The sequence below is a fragment of the Panulirus ornatus genome, chromosome 59, assembly GCF_036320965.1.
Source record: "Panulirus ornatus isolate Po-2019 chromosome 59, ASM3632096v1, whole genome shotgun sequence".
Taxonomy (NCBI): Eukaryota; Metazoa; Arthropoda; class Malacostraca; order Decapoda; family Palinuridae; genus Panulirus; species Panulirus ornatus.
This window is the reverse complement of record NC_092282.1, coordinates 23,157,147-23,181,541: the sequence shown is the minus strand read 5'-3', so window position 1 is coordinate 23,181,541 and position 24,395 is coordinate 23,157,147. Positions and strand designations below refer to the sequence as shown.

The following is a 24,395-nucleotide window of genomic DNA, read 5'->3' as shown; positions in this document are numbered from 1 at the left end:
GGTCTCATAGAAATTCTTTGTTAGATTTCTTTTCGATCATCTTGTGTTCATACCATACGTTACCACACCCTTGCTATCTTTCCTCACACCATCATCATTACACCTTCCATACCCCCGCCTGCTTCGTAGACTCAACCCTCACTGGTAAGATCAAAAGTGAACTTTCTCGACGCTCTCGTTCCTGACTATGAGAAAGCAAGGGCCTGCCCAGAGTCGGGGGTCGGGCACGCCTGGGTTCGAATCCTGGAAGTGGTAGTCGGCCCACACTCCAATCCCAGCTGTTTATCTTTCCCCTTGGGGCCATTCGATAAATAAGTACATGGCTTAGGAAGGTATATATATATATATATATATATATATATATATATATATATATATATACGGTGCAAGGTTAAGAGAGAGGGCAACACGAGTGTAAATTTCCCTCCCCGTGTTGTGTAATGATGTTCTCTCTAGTTCCATTTTCATATATAACTAACTTCAACACACCTGTTGCACGCCTCAAGGACCTTAAGTCTCCAAACTCTGAAGTTATGTAGCTCAATGTCTGTCTTCTTACTTCCACACTTTTCCTGTGTCTCGCCTATTGCTTTCCTAATTCTACTGGTTTTCATATCCATCTTCGACGATTTTAACTCCTACCATGAGACTGTGACATCCTTTCACCCACAAGACGAGATCCTCCACCTCGGGGATTTCAACCTGCACCATAGGGAATGGTTGATTTCCTCCCATACGGATGGTGGAGGGATTGAAGCCCTCACTTTCTCCATTCTCACCCTGCCTATATACCTGTCCACTGAGACTACTCTCCTAATACTCTGCATTTGTTTTTCTAGTCCACCCCGCTGGAAAGCCACAATCTCGCCCTAGTATTACCGTAACATCCACTCTTTTTGGAAACCCCACTTTACGGGAATAGCTATTTCTGCCTCTTAGAAAGTGGGTGTCCTATTCAGATGTCGAAACTTCTCCTCTGAACAGTTGCTCCGTTTATACAAGGGATTGATTCGTCCTTGTATGGAGTACTGCTCTCACATTTGAGGTGGTTCTAGCTATGCATTCTCACTTGACAGAGTTGAGTCGAAAGCGGTCCGCCTCATAAATTGTCCCAGGCTAACTTCCAAGCTTGACCCCGTTGCCCTACGCCGCAATGTTGGTTCACTTTTCCTCTTCTGTAGGTATTACTTAAGATTTTGCTCCCGAGAGCTGGCTGCTTGTGTGCCCCCACACAAGGGTCGTACTATCTTGACCAAAGGCCGTCCTATCTTGACTAAAGGCCGTCCTATCTTGGCCAGGGGTTGTATAATCTTGACCAAAGGCCGTCTTATCTTGGCCAAGGGTCGTACTTTGGTATTGCAAGGGTTCTGGGAAGCCACTGGTAGATCATAACCCTTCACTGTCGTCCACAACCTTGACTTAATCTGGCTTACTTTCGTTGTGGAATTAATTGTTTGGCATCGCGTGTTGGTGGTGGTGGTGGTGTGTGTGTGTGGGGGGGGGGGGGGGGGGGAATGGTGGGGCCTGCTGGTGGCTGGGGAAAGCAGCAGGGTGCATGTCCTTCCCTTCCCTTCCCTAGGGAAGGCTGATGTTATCTTGTTAATTCATGTCTTAATGACAGACTTGTCTAACGCGCGGACCAAGACGTTCGGGTCGTATTGATCTGTGTAATTAGTGAGTTGTATTGATCTGTGTCATTAGCGAGTTGTATTGATCTGTGTCATTAGCGAGTTGTATTGATCTGTGTAATTAGTGAGTTGTATTGATCTGTGTCATTAGTGAGTTGTATTGATCTGTTTCATTAGCGAGTCGTATTGATCTGTGTTATTAGCGAGTTGTACTGATCTGTGTCACTAGCGAGTCGTATTGATCTGTGTCATTAGTGAGTTGTATTGATCTGTGTCATTAGCGAGTCGTATTGATCTGTGTCATTAGCGAGTTGTACTGATCTGTGTCACTAGCGAGTCGTATTGATCTGTGTCATTAGCGAGTTGTATTGATCTGTGTCATTAGCGAGTTGTATTGATCTGTATCATTAGCGAGTTGTATTGATCTGTGTAATTAGCGAGTCTAATTGATCTGTGTGATTAGCGAGTCGTATTGATCTGTGTCATTAGCGAGTTGTATTGATCTGTGTTATTAGCGAGTTGATTGATGTGTAATTAGCGAGTCTTATTGATCTGTGTCATTAGCGAATTGTAATGATGTGTCATTAGCGAGTTGATTGATGTGTAATTAGCGAGTTGTATTGATCTGTGTAATTAGCGAGTTGTATTGATCTGTGTCATTAGCGAGTTGTATTGATCTGTGTCATTAGCGAGTTGTATTGATCTGTGTCATTAGCGAGTTGTATTGATCTGTGTCATTAGCGAGCCGTATTGATCTGTGTCATTAGCGAGTCGTATTGATCTGTGTCATTAACGAGTTGTAATGATCTGTGTCTTTAGCGAGTTGTAATGATCTGTTTGAAGTGTACGGTTGGGGTGTGGGGTGTTGTACACTCGTGGGGCTGTATTGTCCCTTGTATTTTCTCCTCCTCATACAACATTGGACACTTCTGTCTCCTCGTCTCCACAGTGTTAGTGTCCACTTTACTCCCATCATCAACCACTCTTTTCCTCTCAAAGTCATTCTTGGCATATTTTTTTCTGTCTAACTTTTACGTTATATTTTCTCATTGTTCGTTTTACGTTATATTCTTTCATTCTTCTATCTCTGTATCTTTCGAATCGTTCTCTATTAACACCATCCAACAGGTCTGACACTTTAAAGAGGTTCCAATAACTCACTTCTTATTCTTCTCTCTTCCATAATGAACCAAATTCAAGGCCTCTTGCATGGGACTATATCTCTGTTGTCATAACCAGGGAACCTTTTCTCTTTCCATCCTCCGGATATTGTGTATTATAGTTCTATGTGATAATGTAAATATGTAAAACAAACTTAAGGAACATATTCTAGTCTCATGTGTTTCTCAAACAGTTCTCCTCAAGTGGGACTCTGGCCACTGGTTAGGGTACAGTGGCGACTCCTTAAGTCTCTCTCTCTCTCTCTCTCTCTCTCTCTCTCTCTCTCTCTCTCTCTCTCTCTCTCTCTCTCTCTCTCTCTCTCTCACACACACACACACACACACACAGATCCAAACAGATTATTTCCGACTCGAAAACATTCACATTGAAGTCTTCTTTCACTGTTGTCCCATCTTCACAATTGCACATTTACTCGTGGTGTGTCGAAGTCCCCTTGTAATTTGATGCAATTTCCCCCTCGCTTTTGACCCCCCTCCTCCTCATCTGTGCACCATCCGCACACTTGTTCAAGTGTAGTTCATTCCCATGGAACAAGAGGAGCGGTGGCACTCCCCCTCCCCCCCTGCACACTCCAACCCAATTCGCTAACACTCCTCTGACGTGCGCACGTCTCCTCACCAACCATGGCCTATCTCATCAGCTTTTTATGGGCGACCCCGTCTCCTGTCTGTCTGATCCACGTCTCCTGTCTGTCTGATCCATGTCTGTCTCCTGTCTGTCTGATCCATGTCTGTCTCCTGTCTGATCCATGTCTGTCCCCTGCCTGTTTGATCCATGTCTGTCTCCTGTCTGATCCATGTCCGTCTCCTGTCTGTCTGATCCATGTCTGTCTCCTGTCTGTCTGATCCATGTCTGTCTACTGTTTGATCTATGTCTGTCTCCTGCCTGTCTGATCCATGTCTGTCTCCTGTTTGATCCATGTCTGTCTCCTGTTTGATCCATGTCTGTCTCCTGTTTGATCCATGTCTGTCTCCTGTTTGATCCATGTCTGTCTCCTGTCTGATCCACGTCTCCTGTCTGATCCATATCATTGTTATTAAAGTTTCTCTGCTTCTTTCTTTCTTTCTTTTTTAATGTTAGTTGAGACGGCACGGGCAGCTGAGGCCCTAATCAAGGCCATCCCATTAACGATATATATATATTCCTATGAGTCCACGGGGAAAATGAGACACAATGAGTTCCTAAGTGCACTTTCGTGTCATAATCACATCATTAGGGGAGGCACAAGAGAGAAATATTACAGTCAGTTGATATACAACGAAGAGACGAAGCTAGGACAGGCCATTTGGTAAACAAGTGACGACCCTAGCCTGAGCCAAGTACCCATTTTATCGACTAATCCGTAAGGGGTGGATGAACAGCTGGGTTGCCTGTGGACCGACTGCCGGAACCAGGATTCGAACCTATACCCTCGAGCCTTGGGCATCACGGTTCTTCACCCGTCATTCCCTTTTCCTTGCTCTTTATTTATTACGTATTTGTTCAGGACGAGGAGAGCGAGTTGTACTCTCTCTCTCTCTCTCTCTCTCTCTCTCTCTCTCTCTCTCTCTCTCTCTCTCTCTCTCTCTCTCTCTCTCTCTCTCTCTCACTACCGTTCGTCCGCCAGCACAAGCGAGTCGGAACCAAAGATGTTACTTGAAGCGCTGGAAATATAGGAAAAAAATGTCTGATATATATATATATATATATATATATATATATATATATATATATATATATATATATATATATATACATATTCATTTTGCTTTGTCGCTGTCTCCCGCGTTTGCGAGGTAGCGCAAGGAAACAGACGAAAGAAATGGCCCAACCCACCCCCATACACATGTATATACATACACGTCCACACACGCAAATATACATACCCATACATGTCAATGTACACATATATATACACACACACAGACACATACATATATACACATGTCTACCTACGTATGTCTCACATGACCCGGAGAAGCGAGCAGAGGTCACTGCTGTGTGGCAGGTCGTGATGTGGTGTGTCGCGAGATGATGACCCCAGCCCCAGCCCCAGCCCCAGCCAGCCCCAGCCCCAGCCAGCCCCAGCCCCAGCCAGCCAGCCCCAGCCCCAGCCAGCCCCCCCAGCTCCCCTCCCACTCTGACCCGTACCTCTGTTACTGTCCCCTCCCGTCTGTCCTGTTGGCATTTTTTCCCCCTCCCGTCCTATGTCACCTGTACCTTAGAGACTGTCCCCTCACGTATGTCTCCGACGTCTGTCCCCTCACGTATGTCTCCGACGTCTGTCCACCCTCACGTATGTCTCCGACGTCTGTCTCCTCACGTATGTCTCCGACGTCTGTTCCCCTTACGTATGTCTCCGACGTCTGTCCCCTCACGCTTGTCTCCGACGTCTGTTCACCCTCACGTATGTCTCCGACGTCTGTCCCCTCACGTATGTCTCCAACGTCTGTCCCCTCACGCTTGTCTCCGACGTCTGTTCCCCTCACGCTTGTCTCCGACGTCTGTTCCCCTCACGTATGTCTCCGACGTCTGTCCCCTCACGTATGTCTCCGACGTCTGTCCCCTCACGCTTGTCTCCGACGTCAGTCCCCTCACGCTTGTCTCCGACGTCTGTTCCCCTCACGTATGTCTCCGACGTCTGTCCACCCTCACGTATGTCTCCGACGTCTGTCCCCTCACGTATGTCTCCGACGTCTGTCCCCTCACGCTTGTCTCCGACGTCTGTCCACCCTCACGTATGTCTCCGACGACTGTCCCCTCACGTATGTCTCCGACGTCTGTCCCCTCACGTATGTCTCCGACGTCTGTCCCCTCACGTATGTCTCCGACGTCTGTCTCCTCACGTATGTCTCTGACGCCTGTTCCCCTCACCTATGTCCTCCCGCATGTCCCCTCACTGTCCCTCTCCTTGTGTCCTTCAAGGTTCCTCACGTACTAAGCCATTTCCTGGATCTGTCCCAGTTCATCAATCCTTCCTTTTCAATCATTTTCTTTCTTTCTTCATTCGCATCGAGTTTCATTTCCTTCTCTGTCCTCATGCCCTTGGCTCTTGCTTTCCTTAGCCTTCATATCATTCCTTCTCTGTCTCCTTGCCAGTATTCTACACCCTTCCACACACACCCACCCCACCGTCTCTTCCGTCAATTCCCCTTCCGTTTTTGTTTTTTTTTCATATTTTCTCTGTGCCTCTTCTGTTTTCTATAGTCTCCCCTTGTGGTACGTTTTTCCTAATCTCTCCCTCGCTATTCCTGTCTTTCATCCTCTCTCTCTCTTTCATTTCCTTCCCACGTATCTCACCTCTGGTCGTCCCAGGGTCCCTATCCCATCCCTTGGTGTCTCCGTCGCTCACCCAGTCACTATCCCATGGTGAGCGCAGCAGCGGCTCCCACCAGCGTGTGTGGACTTATCAGCGTCTTCTGCCTCACTGGCCACGCTCGAATATGTACGTCTTATCTCCATATGAGGGATGCCACTTGCTATTTTCCTTCAGAGTTTTATGCTTGTATTTCCATTCCCTTTCACGACTCATCTGCATATTGGATAGAATTAATGCTATATTGTCGAAGTGATGTATCGCCAGTTTATGGAAAGGCTGGCCAGTACGTCTGATGAATAAATATGACGCATACATTGTATTGTGGGACTTGGCAACGATCACCCCCCCACCGGCGCGTCATAATAAACTGAGAATGAAAGGGTAAAGGGGGACCAGTTTACTTCCCTAATATTATATCCTTTGTCATCCTAACAGTAGCCAGAGCCTGTCATTTGCCGACGATATCAGGGCCTTTCCCTATCGTTTGTTAGAGGAAATTTGTACAAGTAAGTCAGAGAACTCGTAGAGAGAGTAAAGAAGAAAAATAAAATACTAAAGGAACGATACAGCAGACATAACAGAGCTTGTTTACCATTTGCCTTCAAAGATGGCAGACCCCGGGAGCGGCTGCACATCTTGTCAAAGGTCACATCCCCCGACAGCCTCATGGTGGCTGCACATCTTGCCAGAAGTCACATCACAATATTACAATATTCTAATCTTCATTACTTTATTACGCCAATGAAATAAATATTTGAAATGTTTTTTTTTTTTTTCCTCAAGTTGTCTACCAAGTAATTTGTATACAAGGACGAGTCTGGATACCAAAACATTTTATTTACAGGTGGGTTGGTGGTCTGCTGTAGCCCACGGTCCTCCATCTTGGTCCACTAGAACCCACAGTCCTCCCTCTTGGTCCACTATAACCCACAGTCCTCCCTCTTGGTCCACTAGAACCCACAGTCCTCCCTCTTGGTCCACTAGAACCCACAGTCCTCCCTCTTGGTCCACTACAACCCACAGACGACATTCTTCACCCTGTAACCCCTGCCTTTATGCCCTTCGGGGCTTGTCTATGTCCTCTTGCCAACCATAGCTATTATTCGTCTTAATAACCTTCTCAGTAGACTTCTACTAGAAATGAGTTAGCTATATTTCCATATAGACAGCTGCAGTCTCCCTGTATAGACGGTTAAGAGTGTATTTCTATATAGCCACTGTTCTGTCACTGGTGGCTAGAGGGTTGAAGCCTGCTTAACCTAACCCTACACCTAACCTATCCTAATCTAACCTAACCTAACCCTACACCTAGCCTAGCCTAATGTAACCTAACCCTACACCTAACCTAACACTACACCCAGCCTAGCCTAATCTAACCGAACCCTACACCTAACCTAACCTAACCCTACACCTAGCCTAACCTAATCTAATCTAACCCTACACCTAACCTGACCCTACACCTAGCCTAGCCTAATCTACCCTAACCTTACACCTAACCTAACCTGACCCTGCACCTAGCCTAGCCTAATCTAACCTAACCTTACACCTAACCTAACCTGACCCTGCACCTAGCCTAGCCTAATCTAACCTAACCCTACACCTAACCAAACCCTACGCCCCTAACCTAACCGAGCCACATAAACTAACCCAACCTAGCCTAACCAAACACCTAACCTAACCCTACGCCTAGGCTACTACCTAACCCTGTAGACATGACAGTTTCTTCCCCAGTGGCTCTCTAAACAGCAGTATTGGTTCTCTCCTCCACTTTAAGGTGACATGGGAGATCTGAGCGAGGACAGCAACGCGGGCAGCAGCGAGAACAGCAGCAGCGAGGACCAGGCCAGACTCCACCTGAAGCGGAAACTGCAGAGAAACAGGACCTCCTTCACCAACGACCAGATTGATAGCCTAGAGAAAGGTGAGAGAGAGAGAGAGAGAGAGAGAGAGAGAGAGAGAGAGAGAGAGAGAGAGAGAGAGAGAGAGAGAGAGAGGTCATTCGGGAGCTCAAGACAGAGAGAGAGAGAGAGAGAGAGAGAGGTCATTCGGGAGCTCAAGACAAAGGAGAGAGAGAGAGAGAGAGAGAGAGAGAGAGAGAGAGAGAGAGAGGAACAGGTCATTCGGGAGCTCAAAAGGGACGCTGGCGAGGAAGAGCTAAATAAATCTAAACTCGAGATCTTAAGCGAAAGCACTGGGTTGAATCATATCATAAACTGTTCATATACTTACCCGTCTGGTGAATACTGATGTTACGTGGTGGTGGAACCTTAGCTACAACCACCATGGTCAACCTAAGATCAAGACTACGGATAATACTTCGTCAAACACAGCATAACAACCCTTTTAAAAGCTGTTCCTCAGATTTCGAAGTCATTCCCAGGCAACCACAATTGATTGTCCGAATCCACTTTACGTCTGGCTAGGTTGTTGGAATTTTCCACCTAAAAAGTAGTTTTGAAGGTATGATTCATAGAGTTATCATGTGCTTTGCTTGATGGGTAATCTCAATGTGATTCGATGTTTTTTTTTTTTATATTTAGTTGAGGCAATTCTTGACGACTTTTCCTCTCACCTTCTGCCGCTTGTCCACAGAATTCGAACGCACCCACTACCCGGATGTGTTCGCGCGAGAGAGACTTGCTGCTAAAATTGGCCTTCCTGAAGCACGAATACAGGTAAGTTCCTCTGGCTCAGCTCCAACACAGCTGACGAAGTGTTTCCTCTGATCAAAATGTTGGTTTCTGTACAATCCCCTGCGTTAGTTAGGTCAAAGTGAGACACGGCAAGCATAAAACATTAATACTCATTATACCAGAAGAATTTCAGATGACTAATTGTCTTTTAAGCAAAATATACACATATGCATCATGTCCAAGAAGGAGAAATAATTCCTAAATGTAAGGAAGTTAATTAAATAAGAAATTAAGATATAATTATCGCTAAATAAGGCATTACAATGATCTGTGTCTGAGGCAGGTTTGGTTCAGTAACCGACGCGCAAAATGGCGGCGGGAGGAGAAACTGCGGAACCAGAGGCGGGCGGCCGAGAGCGTAGCGCCTTCCTCGCCCACAAGAATTATCAACAACTCCTTCACGCCCACGCCCATGTACACGCCGCTACCGCCGCCCCCGATGTCCGTGGCTGATACCTATGGGTGAGTCCCGTAAACAGTGATTGAGCAGAATTATAGAAAATGTTTACCATTATAATTATATATATATCATTATCATTATTATTATTATACTTTGTCGCTGTCTCTCGCATTAGCGAGGTAGCGCAAGGAAACAGACGAAAGAATGGCCAAACCCACCCACATACACATTTGTATACAGACACGTCCACACACGCACTATATATACATACCTATACATTTCAGCGTATACATATATATACATACACAGACATATACATATATACACATATACATAATTCATACTTGCTGCCTTTATTCATTCTCGTCGCCACCACGCCACACATGAAATGACAACTCCCTCCCCCCCCATGCGCGCGAGGTAGCGCTAGGAAAAGATAACAGAGGCTACATTCGTTCACACTCAGTCTTTAGCTGTCATGTATAATGCACCGAAACCACAGCCCCCTTTCCACATCCAGGCCCCACAAAACTTCCATGGTTTACCCCAGACGCTTCACATGCCCTGGTTCAATCCATTGACAGCACGTCGACCCCGGTATGCCACATCGTTCCAATTCACTCTGTTCCTTGCGCGCCTTTCACCCACTTGCATGGTCAGGCCCCGATCGCTCAAAATCTTTTTCACTCCATCCTTCCACCTCCAATTTGGTCTCCCACTTCTCCTCGTTCCCTCAACCTCTGACACATAATCCTCTTTGTCAATCTTTCCTCACTCATTCTCTCCATGTGACCATACCATATCAAAACACCCTCCTCTGCTCTCTCAACCACGCTCTTTTTATTACCACACATCTCTCTTACCCTTTCATTACTTATTCGATCAAACCACCTCACACCACATATTGTCCTCAAACATCTCATTTCCAGCACATCCACCCCCCTCTGCACAACTCTATCTATAGCCCACGCCTTGCAACTATATAACATTGTTGGAACCACTATTCCTTCAAACATACCCATTTTTGCTTTCCGAGATAATGTTCTCGCCTTCCACACATTTTACAACGCTCCCAGAACTTTCGTCCCCTCCCCCACCCTGTGATTCACTTCCGCTTCCATGGTTCCATCCGCTGCCAAATCCACTCCCAGATATCTTAAACACTTTACCTCCTCCAGTTTTTCTCCATTCAAACTTACCTCCCAATTGACTTGTCCTTCAACCCTACTGTACCTAATAATCTTGCTCTTATTCCCATTTACTCTCAGCTTTCTTCTTTCACACAGTTTACCAAACTCAGTCACCAACTTCTGCAGTTTCTCAGCCGAATCAGCCACCAGCGCTGTATCATCAGCGAACAACTGACTCGCTTCCCAAGCCCTCTCATCCACAACAGACTGCGTACTTTCCCCTCTCTCCAAAACTCTTGCATTCACCTCCCTAACAACCCCATCCATAAACAAATTAGACAACCATGGAGACATCACGCTTCCCTGCCGAAAACCGACATTCACTGAGAACCAATCACTTTCCTCTCTTCCTACACGTACACATGCTCTACATCCTCGATAAAAACTTTTCACTGCTTCTAACAACTTACCTCCCACACCATATATTCTTAATACCTTCCACCGAGCATCTCTATCAACTCTATCGTATGCCTTCTCCAGATCCATAAATGCTACATACAAATCCTTTTGCTTTTCTAAGTATTTCTTACATACATTCTTCAAAGCAAACACCTGATCCACACATTCTCTACCACTTCTGAAACCACGCTGCTCACCCCCAATCTGATGCTCTGTACATGCCTTCACCCTCTCAATCAATACCCTCCCATATAATTTCCCAGGAATACTCAACAAACTTATACCTCTGTAATTTCAGCACTCACCTTTATCCCCTTTGCCTTTGTACAATGGCACTATGCATGCATTCCGCCATTCCTCAGGCACCTCACCATGAGTCATACATACATTACATAACCTTACCAACCAGTCAACATCACAGTCACCCCCTTTTTTAATAAATTCCACTGCAATACCATCCAAACCCGCTGCCTTGCCAGCTTTCATCTTCTGCAAAGCTTTTACTACCTCTTCTCTGTTTACCAAATCATTCTCCCTAACACCACCTTGACCAAAACACCCTATATCTAACACTGTATCTCACTCCATCTCCTAACATCACCACTACTTGTTATCATCTCCTCATTAGCCTCCTTCACTGATGTTCCCATTTGTTCTCTTGTCTTACGCACTTTATTTACCTCCTTCCAAAACATCTTTTTATTCTCCCTAACATTTAATGATACTCTCTCACCCCAACTCTCATTTGCCCTCTTTTTCACCTCCTGCACCTTTCTCTTGACCCCCTTTATATATATATATATATATATATATATATATATATATATATATATATATATATATATATATATATATATATATATATGTATATGTGTGTGTGTGTGTGTGTGTGTATTTGACCTCCACGGTCGGGTTGTGGCGTCTCGTCTTTGTTCATTTAGTCATCATATTCTTGCTTCTTTCCCTTAATGAGACTGTCAGTTGTTCATACACGAATGGAATTCCTTCCGATTCTTTGCCTCCATTTATTTTCTTCAAACATACTTACGTTTTAATTAACAACAGCAGTTCATTTTGCATGACGAATGGTGTTGACATCTTGTCAGAAATTATTTCATACCTCCGTCTATTTTGGTTGGTAACCGTCTTTGTCTTGGTAACCTGTTACTTTGTCCTGGTAACCATATTTTACTTTGTCCTGGTAACCATCTTTTACTTTGTCCTAGTAACCAATCTTTTACATTGTCCTGGTAACCTGTTACTTTGTCCTGGTAACCTATTACTTTGTCCAGGTGATCATATTTCACTTTGTCCTTAACCTACTCTCCCATGATCACGTTTACTAAACTAGAAGTAAACAAACAAACAAATCAAACATTTAAGAAATCTTTCATCATAAATAATACACTGCAAAGATTTTTTTAATAATAAATGTTTAACGTTCATAATCCCTCCTGAAAATCATCCCTTTTACCTTTCTAGAAAAAAAAATCCTACAATGGGGATAGGGGAGAAAGAATACTTCCCACGTATTCCCTGCGTGTCGTAGAAGGCGACTAAAAGGGGAGGGAGCGGGGGGGGGGGGGGGCTGGAAATTCTCCCATCTCGTTTTTTTTTTTGATTTTCCAAAAGAAGGAACAGAGAAGGGGGTCAGGTGAGGATATGCCATCTAAGGTTCAGTCCTCTGTTCTTAAAGCTACCTCGCTAACGCGGGAAATGGCGAATACGCAGAGAGAGAGAGAGAGAGAGAGAGAGAGAGAGAGAGAGAGAGAGAATTATATATGTATATATATATATATATATATATATATATATATATATATATATATATATATATATATATATATATATATTCACGTACATATACATATACACACTTGTCCATATTCATACTTGCTCGCCCTTATCCATTCCCGGCGCCACCGTGCCCCCATAGGAAACAGGATCGCCACCCCCTGCGTCACCAAGGTAGCGCCAGGAAACATAAGACGAAAGACCACATCCGCGCACATCCATTCTCTAGCTGTCATATGTAATGCACCGAAACCACAGCTCCCTATCCACATCCAGGCCCCACAGACCTTTCCATGGTTTACCCCAGACGTTAAACATGCGTCCTGTGATGCCCTGTGTTATCAGGGATAGACCATAGCTGACCATGTGATTATTACCTTTCCATGAATTTCATTATAGTTTGATACCTGTTCAGAATTCCTACAAAGCTGAGCTGTACGGTTCTTTTATTCCTTTTGTCTTTCCCTTTCCCTGTAACCTTGGCTTTCCCTGTAACCTTGGCTTTCCCTGTAACCTTGGCTTTCCCTGTAACCTTGGCTTTCCCTGTAACCTTGGCTTTCCCTGTAACCTTGGCTTTACCTCTCCCTGTAACCTTGTCTTTCCCTTTCCCTGTAACCTTGGCTTTACCTCTCCCTGTAACCTTGGCTTTCCCTCTCCCTGTAACCTTGGCTTTCCCTGTAACCTTGTCTTTCCCTTTCCCTGTAACCTTGGCTTTCCCTGTAACCTTGGCTTTCCCTGTAACCTTGGCTTTCCCTGTAACCTTGGCTTTCCCTGTAACCTTGGCTTTCCCTGTAACCTTGGCTTTACCTCTCCCTGTAACCTTGTCTTTCCCTCTCCCTGTAACCTTGTCTTTCCCTTTCCCTGTAACCTTGGCTTTCCCTCTCCCTGTAACCTTGGCTTTCCCTGTAACCTTGTCTTTCCCTTTCCCTGTAACCTTGGCTTTCCCTCTCCCTGTAACCTTGGCTTTCCCTCTTCCTGTAACATGTAACAGACACCTGGAAAGCCTTGGTCATTTCTGCCTTCCTTTCCTTAATAAGAATTGAACTTAGATTAGGCAAGTTTGACTCGTGCTATGTTGGTCACTATATCTATATATTTAAGCTATGTTAACTTGCAGGTCAGAATGATCCATTGCTTCAATAAGAATATTTCTATTGTTCATTCCGACAGCGATAGTCAAACAAGAATATTTCTGTCGTTTATTTCTGTGGGAATCACCAGCGATAGTCAAACGACCCGTATTCTTAAGGTTGACCTCTGTAGTAAACAGAATGGCAACTACATCTTAAAGTAGTGTCGTAAGTAAACAACTTTTAACGGGTGATCAGACTTGGTGTTTGTCTTGTTGCCTTGTTGACTGTTTTCCTTTTCGTCTTAGGTCAATGGGCGGTGGCGGAGGAGGGTTTGGTATGACTTCAAGTGTTGGACCCGTGGCTTCGAGCCCCAGTTGCCTCGGGCCACAGCAGCCTCCACCGACAGTCGTCCACTCCAGCAGCCCGGCCACCGCTGGGATGGCTGTCAGCAGGGACAACGCCCACGGCCACAACCCATACATGGCGCGCCCCACGTACGACTCCCTGTACTCCCACGCCCGCGCCTCGCCCACGTGCCCTCCCATGCTCTACCACCCAGCTTCCCACCATCACCAGTCCCCACACGCCCACGAGTACAACACGCCCACACCGCCCAACTCACAGGCTGGTAAGTTGAACCTCCTCCTTCTTCCTTTACCTCCAGCTGCCCCAGGGTTGTGTCCCCCACCACACTGGATGTCCTCCAACACACTGGGTGTCCTCCACCAACACACTGGGTGTCCTCCACCACCGCACTGGGTGTCCTCCACCACCGCACTGGGTGTCCTGTACCACACTGGGTGTCCTGTACCACACTGGGTGTCCTGTGCCACACTGGGTGTCCTGTGCCACACTGGGTGTCCTGTGCCACACTGAGTGTCCTGTGCCACACTGAGTGTCCTGTGCCACACTGGGTGTCCTGTACCACACTGGGTGTCAGGAAAGCTTCAACCAGAAAACTATTCAGATGTCGCGTGTTGTTTGTGGTAGAGATTGTGGTACAAGTGTGTTGCTAGCATCACTCACATTAGAAGACTTGACCAACACTTTCCCACCTTGACTGTAGTACTGTAGGCTCACAGTTGACAGCTGTAGTTTTACTGTAGCGAATCTTACAGAACATTTCTGAAACAGAGATATTCTCACATTGTTGTTAACTATACTTGTGGTAATATATAGTCAATCAACATGCTCGACTTTGTGATAAATGGTCATTTATCGACGATATAGTTATCAGGGGATAATGCATTTGATACAGCATCTTCATCTTTATTGGGTAGATGCCTTTCTTCCATCCAGACTCACAGAAAGAATGTACTGTGTGCCTTTACTTCACAACAGATGCTGGTATTTCATACCATGAACTTTATATACACACATCCATGAGCACAGATGTGTGTGTGTATGTCTTCTGTTCTTAGCACCCCATGTGAGCATTTGTTATTGATTTTGAGGGCAACCAGTGAGTTCTGTCTGTGAGTTGGGACTTATGAGAGGCCCTATCTATACCTGTTGTGTGGTTCATGTGGTAAAAATTACATATGTATGTATTCCAGGTCTACTGTCTCCTGGTGTATCGGTCCCTGTTGCCGTGCCTGGCCAACACCACGACATGAACACCCAGTACTGGACACGCCTACAGTAACCCCGAGGCTCGACCTGCTCCTAGAAGAGGGCGAGGGAGTGAGGCAGCTGTGCTGGACGAGACGGTGGAGCGAAGAACGTAGGGACGTGGGTTGGGATGTGTTTGCTGATGTCTCGTGTCTGCCTGCCACCGGGTGTGTCATGCCACCCCTGCTGCCACCAATGGCCAGTGGTGGGATGTGTGTCATGCCATCAGCACCCAGTGATGGGATGTGTAACATGCCACCAGCATCCAGTGATGGGATGTGTGTCATGCCACCAGCACCCAGTGATGGGATGTGTAACATGCCACCAGCATATAGTGATGAGATGTGTGTCATGCCACTGCTGCTGCTGCCACCTAGTGATGGGACGTGTCATTGAACACAAAACACTGAAATGCATCTGCAGTTATTAACCACGGTAGCAACACATTGCTTCTGGTCACCATATTAACACAGCTTTTTATTAACCAAGTCTGTCTCTATCAACACAATGTTGCTCTCTGGCTTGGGTTACCTGAGGGTGTGGTATACCTCCTCCTCCTTCTCCTCCTCCTCCTCTTCCTCCTCCTTCACTCCACTATATCACAACCTTATCACAACCTTAGCGTAACCCATGATTGTTGAAATTTCTCTCGGTTGTGACTCTAGCCAAAGTGAACCTGGATGGTTTGCTGAAACATTCCAATTTACCGATTAAAATACAAGTACCTCTTTATATATTCAGTTTTCATTCTTGACTGCAGTGCAAAGCCTTGTCATACAAAGAAAAGTGAAGAAAGATATATATAGGTATACATATATATATATAAATATATTTTTAAATTCCATTACTTATATTTCGGTGAATATTTACTAGTCTCAAGCTTCGTATATTGATACACATAAGTCTTATTTATTTTTCAAATTCCCTGGATTAAAAACAAAAAAAAGAGGAAAGTTGTTTACCAGTTAGATTTATTTTGTGAGACAAAATTGACTGCTGTAAATGTACGATTGATGGACAGGTTGAGGGTCTGTGTTGACTACTGTCTGACGAATGAAAATGAGGACCACCACTGTGGCCAATTGCGTCCAAGTGGGGTAGTTTATGAGATGAAATCACTGACCTAAGACCGGCTCTTCGATCCATGCTGACTGTCAGGAAGGCCACGACAGACCACTCAGCCTCCTGATGGAGGGGCTGTAGATAAACACGGAAGATAAGGTCATACAATCAGCTCCTCTTTGAAGGCCCTCCTCCTCTTCCCCTTCCCCATGAGATCAGGGAGGGATTAAGGGGGAGTTGGAGGGATGACAGCTCGAGCTAAACCAACCAACACCACAACAACATGTATGTGATATATATATATATATATATATATATATATATATATTCACTGTTCCTTTTCTCCATTCTTGTAGGTATCATTTCACTGCTGACAGTGCTAACACTCTGCATTTGTGCTCCTCGAATCACAACACTTGAACCTCGGCCTTGAGAGAGTGTGTGTGTGTGTGTGTGTGTGTGTGTGCGTAATCCTCCACCTCACTGTGTAATATATATCGTGACGCGAGGGCGAGTCTATGAACACGTAAGCGACAGCAGTTTCCATTGTTGGGTTTAATGGCCATTGACCCAGTGACAGGTCATATCAAGCCGCCTTGAGCTTTGCATCAGGGTAATTTGGAGGGACGACCTGACCTGATATTTTAAGACAGGATCCACTTGTGACTGTACATAGGAAAGTACTGTATAAATGGGACAATTAATATAAATGGGACAATTGATTAATAATCAGGTACTTGTTTATTTGTGTGTACATTCGAACTAGGCTTAAGTGACGTTTGTGAACTTCTTCTTTTTTTTTTTTCTTTTAAGTTTTGGGGGATATAGTCGAGAGGGGAGGGAGGGGGGTGGGTGCCTCTCTCTCTCTCTCTCTCTCTCTCTCTCTCTCTCTCTCTCTCTCTCTCTCTCTCTCTCTCTCTCTCTCTCTCTCTCTCTCTTGAAGGTCGAGAGGGAACAATTTTTGTATTGTTCTCCCCATGAATGAACATTGCCACATTCCAGCGTCTTGTTCAACTGATTAGAATTTCCTTTAAAATTCCTCCTTAGTCAACAAATGACTTCATCTGCCTGTAACGTATATATATATATATATATATATATATATATATATATATATATATATATATATATATATATATATATATATATATATATGTATGTATATATATTGGTCTCTCGATGCACAAAGTACCCCAGCGTTATCCATGACTTATGTACTTTCATTTTCATTCAGTTACATGAAGATAGAAGAGATGTGCAGCTTCAGAACTGATTTCAGGAACCCATGTGGTCTTCAGGGCTCGTTCGGGAACCCATGTGGTCTTCAGGACTAGTTTCAGGAACCCATGTGGTCTTCAGGACTAGTTTCAGGAACCCATGTGGTCTTCAGGGCTAGTTCAGGAACCCATGTGGTCTTCAGGACTAGTTTCAGGGACCCGTGTGGTCTTCAGGACTAGTTTGAGAAGGTCACTGGCCGCTTGGGAAGTACCTGACATCATTGCATAGTTTCCTGACAGTGACCTGTTCTACAGGCAGTTCTCTTCCCCAGCTACTGTTCTACAGGCAGTTCTCTTCCCCAGCTACTGTTCTACAGACAGTTCTCTTCCCCAGCTACTGTTCTACAGACAGTTCTCTTCCCCAGCTACTGTTCTACAGGCAGTTCTCTTCCCCAGCTACTGTTCTACAGACAGTTCTCTTCCCCAGCTACTGTTCTACAGATAGTTCTCTTCCCCAGCTACTGTTCTACAGACAGTTCTCTTCCCCAGCTACTGTTCTACAGACAGTTCTCTTCCCCAGCTACTGTTCTACAGACAGTTCTCTTCCCCCAGTTCTACAGTGGTGTTGACAATACTCCAAGGCCCTCTGTTCCTACAGTTCATACAGTGTTGAGGAAACAGACCAGCTTGTCTGTGTCTCGGTTTTCAAGATTTCCAGCACATTGCTTCTGTTCGTTTCACTATGCTTCGTTGCTACTGACAAAATAAATATTAATAATGATAATAATAATAATAAAAAAAAAAACATGTTATTGAGGAGTGTGGGTGAATGATACCTTTGCCTTATATTACATATATGGCACATTATTTTCTTTTTTTTCCCCTTTGTGTTTCTCTAAAGGGTCAACCACCTTGTTGAATTAGCTTAGGGGATGAAGGTGACTTGGTGTGGAGATGGTGGAGGCAGCAAACATGGGACAGAGATATATATATTTCCCCTCTCACTCACTCCCACGGTAGGATGGCCCATGACCTTTGACCTGACCCTTATAGGGGAAAGACGGGGCCATCCTAGGGGGGGGGGGTTGGTGGGTCGTACCATCATGTTCCAAGGGGTCGTACCGTGTGTGTAAGGTGGTCGTCCTTGTAAGTCGAGTATCATATACTTAAATATGATACTCGACTTACAAGGACGACCTCCTTACACACAGTGGCCTCCTCCACCAACCCACTTGGTCATCCTTGATCAGTCATTTTCTAACAAAAGTCAAACACGTAGCCTTTGTTGATAATTGTCCTTTAATTTGTAAGGGGCTGCCACGCCACTCTATTGGCCTTTGGCGGGGGGCCAAAGGCCATTTCCCTGGGGGGGGGGGCTTTTAAACTGGTGTTAGTCTTGCCCAAAGGTGTTACGTGGCTAAGTTGACGAGGTGTCTTTGTTGATCCCCCTCCCATTCATCCATGGTGGAGTAACGTGTTTTTTGACAGAAGTTGCTTTGTGGTATGGACTATAGTCTGTAATAAAAAGGTTTCATAAGGACATTTCTCTCTCATTTATCCCCTTTTTTATTATTATTCTTTCTTACAAACTATGGAATCAAAAGTTTACTACACGTTGGTGATTTGGCGTCGGGTCTAACGACTTTGTAAGGGTCGTTCAAGGCCGACAAGGTCAAATCATAACAGCCAACACAGTGGAACGATGATGAACACCCTTCTTCAGGTGTTCATGTTCTCACTACACACATGACCTGTGTTACAAGATGTCGTCATTCACATGAAGAACATACACATGAAGAACATATACATGAAGAACATACACATGATGAACATTCACATCAAAAACATACACATGAAGAACATTAACATGAAGAACATACGCATGAAGAACATTCACATGAAGAATATACACATGAAGAACATTCACATGAAGAACATACACATGAAGAACATTCACATGAAGAATATGCACATGAAGAACATTCACATAAAGAACATACACATGAAGAACATTCACATGAAGAACATACACATGAAGAACACACTTTTTTAACGGAAAAAATTTTAAAAGCTAAATTATCAATATTATTATTATGACTCGAAAGAAAAAAATCTAATTTCCAACTCTGAATATTTTGTTTACTTAATCCTTTAAACATTTAGGTACTACGTTATGATTATTGTATGTTGTATACTGGAATATACAATATACAGACCCTCCACTCCTATATACTGCATTACACAAACCATTCCAATTTCTTAATAATCTTTTTGACTGTTTGAAATAGTAATGTTAATTCGATTCTCGATTCGTTGAATAATTTACACCCAGAAATAGAAAATGGACAGCGTCCACACAGCACAGAGAACGGGAGTACTTCAGACATGGGTTAGCTGAAGCACTCCTCTTCCCTCACAGTTACTGGAATGGGTGGTCTCCTGACTGTTCATTCATGACTGGGATGGAACTGCTTTTCCACCGGATTGTATACACTGGGACGGGCCCGTAGTGCTTGTGGTGGTGGCAAACATCAACTAAGGGACGAGGGATATCCTATGGAAGGAAGTGACGAACATCAACTAAGGGACGAGGGATATCCTTTGGAAGGAAGTGACGAACATCAACTAAGGGACGAGGGATATCCTTTGGAAGGAAGTGACGAACATCAACTAAGGGACGAGGGATATCCTTTGGAAGGAAGTGACGAACATCAACTAAGGAACGAGGGATATCCTTTGGAAGGAAGTGACGGTGGCGGGGTGATGCTGTGGACGCTGGCATGGTGGGGGTGATGTGAGGTGGGAAATGTAGGAGCAGCACTTGAGTGCGCAGGCGCGGGCGCGTCCTGTCTGACAGGTGGTGTAGGAGGGAGGAGAGGAGGCCCTACCACACCCTCCTATCCTGCCAGTCCAGGGACGTTCAGTCCGAGTGTCTTGAGTCCAGGGACGTACAGTCCGAGTGTCTTGAGTCTAGGAACGCACAGTCCGAGTGTCTTGAGTCCAGAGGGGCGTACGGTCCGAGTGTCTTGAGTCCAGAGGGACGTACGGTCCGAGTGTCTTGAGTCCAGAGGGACGTACAGATGATGATAACTGGACTTGATGATGAAGGTGGTGGTGACTCTGAAGTCTTACTTGGTGGAAGAACTTGGAGGGGGTCGGGAATGGTCTGTTAAGACGGCCAGCAGACCACCCTCCTCCTCACGAAGGCCAGCAGACCCCCCTCCTCCTCACGACGACCAGCAGACCCCCCTCCCTCGTAACAGCCATCTGTAGTAAACCAGATCTTTAAGTTCACTATATTCTCATAGGGTCTGACAGACTGAAGGAGCCATATTGTAAACTCCAGATATTTACAACCGTGATAGAAATAGCGACGATGAAAACAATGTCGCAGGGAAGCTGTAAATTCACACACAGAGATCAGGATGTTATTTACAGTGATGTTATGAATATTTACATATTTACAACAGCGAGTGATACGCAACATATTTGACTTAAAGAAAAATAGCGAGTTTAAGGGGGCTAGCGAATGCTACAGAATAATATCAATAGCTGGAAAAAAAAAAAAAAAGCATAGAAGAGTCATAGATTATAGAGAGAGCAAGACAGTGACCTGTTTGAAGGAAGCAACATTGTAATCCCATGTTAAATACAACGTGTGACAGAGTAAGTTGAAAAGCAAGGTATAGCAGTATCGTACTTTGTATAAATTCTCACGTAAAAAATAGTATTAGAAACTGTGAGTTAAACATGAATTGCCTCGAAGGTGATACAAAAAAAAGGGGGTTTATTAGGAATCATGGGAAAAGTAATTTTCTGAAACATAACAGAATACGTGTTGAAAAAAGTACAATGTTTTTTCTGTCTTGCGGAAATGGCGTTGCGGTATCGTACACTACGTTGGCGGAGGTACGACTCGTATCATTTGAATTCTGCTTATCTCTTATACATACGCATCTAGATCACTTCAATTTATGCGCATAGAAAACACTGAGTTAACAAGTACTGGTTGTATGTATCATAACGAAGTTTTAGTCGGTATGTGAAGGTGAATTAATTAAGTCAGTAATAGACAACTTGATACCCGTTTATGTAAACATTGCAGGACCTCGCCATTTTTGAGGTAGAGTTCGCACGACAGGCCGGGGGGACGCTACGCACCGTCCCTTGTGCTCCAGGATGGCGTGACACACTTGCAATTACTTTATTCCAGCCGCTGACAGGTACGTGAGGGTCGAGGTTGACTCAGGAGGGCAAAATGGATGAGAATGGCCACAGTGATATAGACAGGAATTCATTATTAGTCATTAGGTAGGGGAGTTGAACTGCTAGTTTGGCCATTAGGTTGGAAATGGCAGGAGAGAGGCTCTTTTTTATTTAGCAATTATGATGGGAATCATTGTAGGATAACGGAAGCCATCCTGAAGCGTAATTATTCTGTAGGATTATTATTCATAGTTGTAGGTTCAGCCGCCTCCACCTACACAACCCAGGGACACTCAAGGTTGTGAACCCTTTCGTTCGGTGAGGTGTGAACCCGAGTGAGTATCGCTCGCTCGCTCGCTGCTTCGAAGCTTTCATTTAGTGAGGTGTGAATCTAAGGGAGTATCGCTCGCTCGCTCGCTGCTTCGAAGCTTTCATTTAGTGAGGTGTGGACTCAAGGGAGTATCGCTCGCTCGCTCGCTGCTTCGAAGCTTTCATTTAGTGAGGTGTGGACTCAAGGGAGTATCGCTCGCTCGCTCGCTGCTTCGAAGCTTTCATTTACTGAGGTGTGGACCCAAGAGAGTATCGCTCGCTCCCTCGCTGCTTCGAAGCTTTCATTGAGTGAAGCTGGAGCGTAGTGGGTCACAGTTCACAACCTGGAACATAGATGTTGTTTGTTGAAGTGTAACGGTGGATGATGTAGTGACATCACCAGACATGTAAGAAGAGTTAGGAGTCAAGCATCATCACACAAGGTTACACCTGTATGTTGTGGTTAGTAAGCAGTGGATAGTATACTGTGGTGGTTGTGGTTGATAGTATACTGTGGTGGTGGAGGTTGATAGTATGCTGTGGTGGTTGTGGTTGATAGTATACTGTGGTGGTGGAGGTTGATAGTATGCTGTGGTGGTTGTGGTTGATAGTATACTGTGGTGGTTATGGTTGATAGAATACTGTGGTGGTGGTGGTTGTGGTTGATAGTATACTGTGGTTGTGGTTGATAGTATACTGTGGTGGTTGTGGTTGATAGAATACTGTGGTGGTGGTGGTTGATAGTATACTGTGGTGGTTGTGGTTGATAGTATACTGTGGTGGTGGTGGTTGATAGTATACTGTGGTGGTGGTGGTTGATAGTATACTGTGGTGGTTGTGGTTGATAGTATACTATGGTGATGGTTGATAGTATACTGTGGTGGTGGTGGTTGATAGTATACTGTGGTGGTTATGGTTGATAGTATACTGTTTTGGTTGTGGTTGATAGTATACTGTGGTGGTGGTGGTTGATAGTATACTGTGGTGGTGGTGGTTGATAGTATACTGTGGTGGTTATGGTTGATAGTATACTGTGGTGGTGGTGGTTGATAGTATACTATGGTGATGGTTGATAGTATACTGTGGTGGTGGTGGTTGATAGTATACTGTGGTGGTTGTGGTTGATAGTATACTGTGGTGGTTGTGGTTGATAGTATATTGTGGTGGTGGTTGATAGTAGTATACTGTGGTGGTGGTTGATCATAGTATACTGTGGTGGTCTTGATGATAGTATACTGTGGTTGTGGTTGATAGTATACTGTGGTGGTGGTGGCTGATAGTATACTGTGGTGGTGGCTGGATGGCCTTCAGCAATAACTAGTTCAAGGAAGTGTTTGCCGCTGTGTTAAGAATACGTGATTTATACAAGCTCTTTCGGCGAATTCACTGTAAACTGTCATGGCGCTAGAAAAATTAAATTAAACTGTTGAAAATGGGGATGGCCAGATATTAATGGGAATGGAGTCATTTCTTCCCCATTTATTATTCATATCGTTATTAAGTTGAGTCTAATGGCGTTGGGTAGGTTCGACAAGTTATTTAAAAGCTCTGTCTCTAAGGCGAAGTAATATATATATATGTATATATATATATATATATATATATATATATATATATATATATATATATATATATATATATTTTTTTTTTATACTTTGTCGCTGTCTCCCGCGTTTGCGAGGTAGCGCAAGGAAACAGACGAAAGAAATGGCCCAACCCCCCCCCATACACATGTATATACATACGTCCACACACGCAAATATACATACCTACACAGCTTTCCATGGTTTACCCCAGACGCTTCACATGCCTTGATTCAATCCACTGACAGCACGTCAACCCCGGTATACCACATCGCTCCAATTCACTCTATTCCTTGCCCTCCTTTCACCCTCCTGCATGTTCAGGCCCCGATCACACAAAATCTTTTTCACTCCATCTTTCCACCTCCAATTTGGTCTCCCTCTTCTCCTCGTTCCCTCCACCTCCGACACATATATCCTCTTGGTCAATCTTTCCTCACTCATTCTCTCCATGTGCCCAAACCACTTCAAAACACCCTCTTCTGCTCTCTCAACCACGCTCTTTTTATTTCCACACATCTCTCTTAACCTTACGTTACTCACTCGATCAAACCACCTCACACCACACATTGTCCTCAAACATCTCATTTCCAGCACATCCATCCTCCTGCGCACAACTCTATCCATAGCCCACGCCTCGCAACCATACAACATTGTTGGAACCACTATTCCTTCAAACATACCCATTTTTGCTTTCCGAGATAATGTTCTCGACTTCCACACATTCTTCAGGGCCCCCAGAATTTTTGC

General features: G+C 44.7%; 1 protein-coding gene and 1 long non-coding RNA gene across 6 annotated transcripts in view; one reads left to right on the top strand and one right to left on the bottom strand.

The window, feature by feature from the left end:
- Positions 1 to 19,087, top strand: part of LOC139767257 (paired box protein Pax-6-like) — a 224,616-nt gene extending 205,529 nt beyond the window's left edge. For all 5 annotated transcript variants that reach the window (XM_071696419.1, XM_071696418.1, XM_071696415.1 and 2 more), the window contains 5 exons: positions 7,883 to 8,029; positions 8,701 to 8,783; positions 9,085 to 9,263; positions 13,963 to 14,285; positions 15,214 to 19,087. In XM_071696419.1, coding sequence (XP_071552520.1) covers positions 7,883 to 8,029; positions 8,701 to 8,783; positions 9,085 to 9,263; positions 13,963 to 14,285; positions 15,214 to 15,302 — 821 coding nt within the window. In that variant the 3' untranslated portion in view covers positions 15,303 to 19,087. The remainder of the gene's footprint in view (positions 1 to 7,882; positions 8,030 to 8,700; positions 8,784 to 9,084; positions 9,264 to 13,962; positions 14,286 to 15,213) is intronic.
- A 2-nt stretch (positions 19,088 to 19,089) lies between these two features.
- On the bottom strand, positions 19,090 to 23,867 carry LOC139767258 (uncharacterized). Its single transcript, XR_011717028.1, has 2 exons — positions 20,680 to 23,867; positions 19,090 to 19,298 (listed from the first exon to the last, which is right to left on the bottom strand). It is a non-coding gene; the product is annotated as an uncharacterized lncRNA (long non-coding RNA).
- Positions 23,868 to 24,395: the final 528 nt, after the last annotated feature.